At 37.7% G+C, this 2,853-nt stretch overlaps 1 protein-coding gene across 1 annotated transcript in view; it reads left to right on the top strand.

The window, feature by feature from the left end:
- Nucleotides 1-2,853, top strand: part of LOC107691193 (structural maintenance of chromosomes protein 3-like) — a 20,208-nt gene that overhangs the window by 2,631 nt on the left and 14,724 nt on the right. The window contains exons 8-10 of the mRNA XM_016489689.1: nucleotides 234-351; nucleotides 604-779; nucleotides 884-964. Coding sequence (XP_016345175.1) covers nucleotides 234-351; nucleotides 604-779; nucleotides 884-964 — 375 coding nt within the window. The remainder of the gene's footprint in view (nucleotides 1-233; nucleotides 352-603; nucleotides 780-883; nucleotides 965-2,853) is intronic.

Below are 2,853 nucleotides of genomic sequence, written 5' to 3'. Positions count from 1 at the left end.
TTTGTGTTCCGAAGATGAACGAAGGTCTTACAGGTTTGAAACGACATGAGGGTGAGTAATTAATGACAGAATTTTCATTTTTGGGTGAACTAACCCTTTAACATTAATGCTCGTTTACAAACAAGAACGTGGCTCTTGGGAGTGAAGTGGTGCTAATGCTGTTGCTGCTACACATTCTAAATGAGTTTGCTCACTTTGTTACACTCATTTTACTGTCCGAAACATGAAAATAGATCAATCAGATGGCAACAGCGCCTGACTCTCAGCGTCTGAAGCTGCTCAGAGAGGTGGCCGGCACCAGAGTCTACGATGAGCGCAAAGAGGAGAGTATCTCGCTCATGAAGGAAACAGGTAGACCCTTCACTGATGTGTTTCTATTCAAATGTGTCATCATCAAAGTGAAAATACCATTTATCATTTCCAATCTGGAAATATAGCCTATCGAATAAGAAAACTGGTTGTCCTTGTGTTATTTTGTGAAACCAAATCACTTGAATGAATCACTAAAGCAGTGCAGGCAACACTGCAGTAGATGCTTTACTGTTGTTTTTTTATGGTCAAAGGTTTGTGATGTGCAGTTTGTTCTTGTGCGTGTGTGTACAGAGGGCAAGCGAGAGAAGATTAATGAGCTGCTAAAGTACATCGAGGAGCGTCTGCACACTCTGGAGGATGAGAAAGAGGAACTGGCTCAGTACCAGAAGTGGGACAAAATGAGAAGAGCTCTAGAGTACACCATCTACAACCAGGAGCTCAACGAGACCCGGGCCAAACTGGACGAGGTACACGCATCAGTACACACTATCAAACAGTAAATACATTTGCATTAACACTGTAGAATGTTTTGTTGCTGATAATTTAAAGATGCTGTGATTCCCTCCTCTAGTTGTCCTCTAAGAGAGAGACCTGTGGAGACAAATCTAGACAACTGCGAGATGCTCAACAAGATGCTCGAGACAAAGTGGAGGTAAACTGAGCTCTTCAGTGTGTTCTTGTTCTGGAAAAGTGCTAAAAACACACGTTTTGCATGGGAATTTGTCACATTTTCTTTTGAAAAATGTAAAAAAATCGAGTGCATTGCACTTTATTTTTAACCAGCTTGTGCATTCACGTCGGCACATAATAGAAACCTTTTATTTCAAAGACATAGGGGTGGGTGATATACTGGTAGACACGATTAACCGGTAGAAATTTGTCAACCGATTTAATTTTTTTTTTGTGCCGCGTCATGCTTAGGGGTGTGGAAATGTCCCCATAAGAACAGACCGGTGTGTAAAACTCTTGGACATATTTTAAAGATTCTATGGTGCGAACTTTAAATATTTCACGTACTTTTGAAAATCCAGCATTTAGTTGATCCTAATAAGCGCTCATTGTCACAGTTGTAAACACGACAGATTTCTTCTTCCATGAGGGGGTTTGGCATCACGGCATCTTTGTTTCCAGGCAGAACGTCAAAGAACGCGACACACACATCTGGGAATCCTGTAGAATTCAACCAATCCGATGACGACTTCAAAACTCCTGAAGTTTTTCCAATTTTGTGTGCGATATGCATCAGACATTCAGCCAACGGTTCATGGGCGTGACTTAGGAGGGCTGGGCGATAAATCGATAATGATAATTATCGCACGATATAAATCTCCTCGATAAATGATAACAAGGGTTCGATAAATGTTCGATATAATGTTTGCGGCAAAGGCGGAATGAAAAAGCGCTAGTCATTTGGAGCGCGCCACTCGAAGCGTTTATCCGCTCGGATCAAAGTTCAAACTGCGGCGCAGTGTGAGCTTCACGCGTTACTCGCTGATGAGTCAGTCATGTGACCACTGAACAGCGCTGTGTGATCCAGTGTTAAGCGCTGGAATTCAGCGAGGAACACAAATAACTTTACAAGCAGATGAAACAGCGCTGACAAACAGCAGAAACACTGTGCACAACGATAGTCAGAAGACTTTTTAATCTACAAATCGCCATCATTTACCATGGATTTACTGTAGTAGCACTAACTGCACTGTATTGTGTCAGAAATGTGGGTATTCATGTTGAATATTATTAATTTAGATGTGTATTAAATGTATTGAAGGAGGAGTAATGGAATATAATTACAGTATTTTTTGTGATTAAGCTATAGCGTTTATGCATTTATAAGTGTATTTAGACTACTGTTTTTCATAAATACCTACAAGCCATATTACATTTTTACCATGGTATTGAGGTGCTATATTTGTGGTTTTAACTCATGATTTAAATGTGTGCTAATATGGAAGAACAATGGTTAAAAAAACACCTCAGTCAGAATAATTAAATTTCACCATATAACATTTAGATTGCTATAATTTTTTTACAGATATTACTGATTTTAATAATGAACATAAATCTGCATCTGCATCCAAACTCAAGCTACTATCAAATGTGTATTTCTAAGAGACTATTTTTTTTTATATTATTAATATCAGGCAACACAAACTTGTTTCTTGATTTGAAACAATATTACTCATTACTGGAACATACAGAACTAAGAAATTATTATTTTTTCTATTAAGATATTTATTTTAAGGAAAAATGACTGGAAAAGTGTAAAGAATTCAAAAACAAAGTGCTTGTCATGTTCTGACCATAAAGAATAGTTTAAAACCACAATTAACCATCTGGTTTTTACAACTTTCACATTGGATCAAAAGTCTGCCTTTAAACTTGAAAGAAATAAACATTTTACATTTATTGTGATAATATCGACTAATGTGAAAAAAAAATATATATATTGTGATACATTTTTGGCCATATCGTCTGAGGCTGAGACTAATGTGTAACAGTATATTGGATCTGAGCAGCTCTTAAAGTGACAGCAGTCTA

Source organism: Sinocyclocheilus anshuiensis, unplaced genomic scaffold (genome assembly GCF_001515605.1).
Source record: "Sinocyclocheilus anshuiensis isolate Anshui unplaced genomic scaffold, SAMN03320099.WGS_v1.1 scaffold338, whole genome shotgun sequence".
In the NCBI taxonomy this organism is placed as follows: Eukaryota; Metazoa; Chordata; class Actinopteri; order Cypriniformes; family Cyprinidae; genus Sinocyclocheilus; species Sinocyclocheilus anshuiensis.
This window is presented reverse-complemented; position numbering and strand designations above follow the sequence as displayed.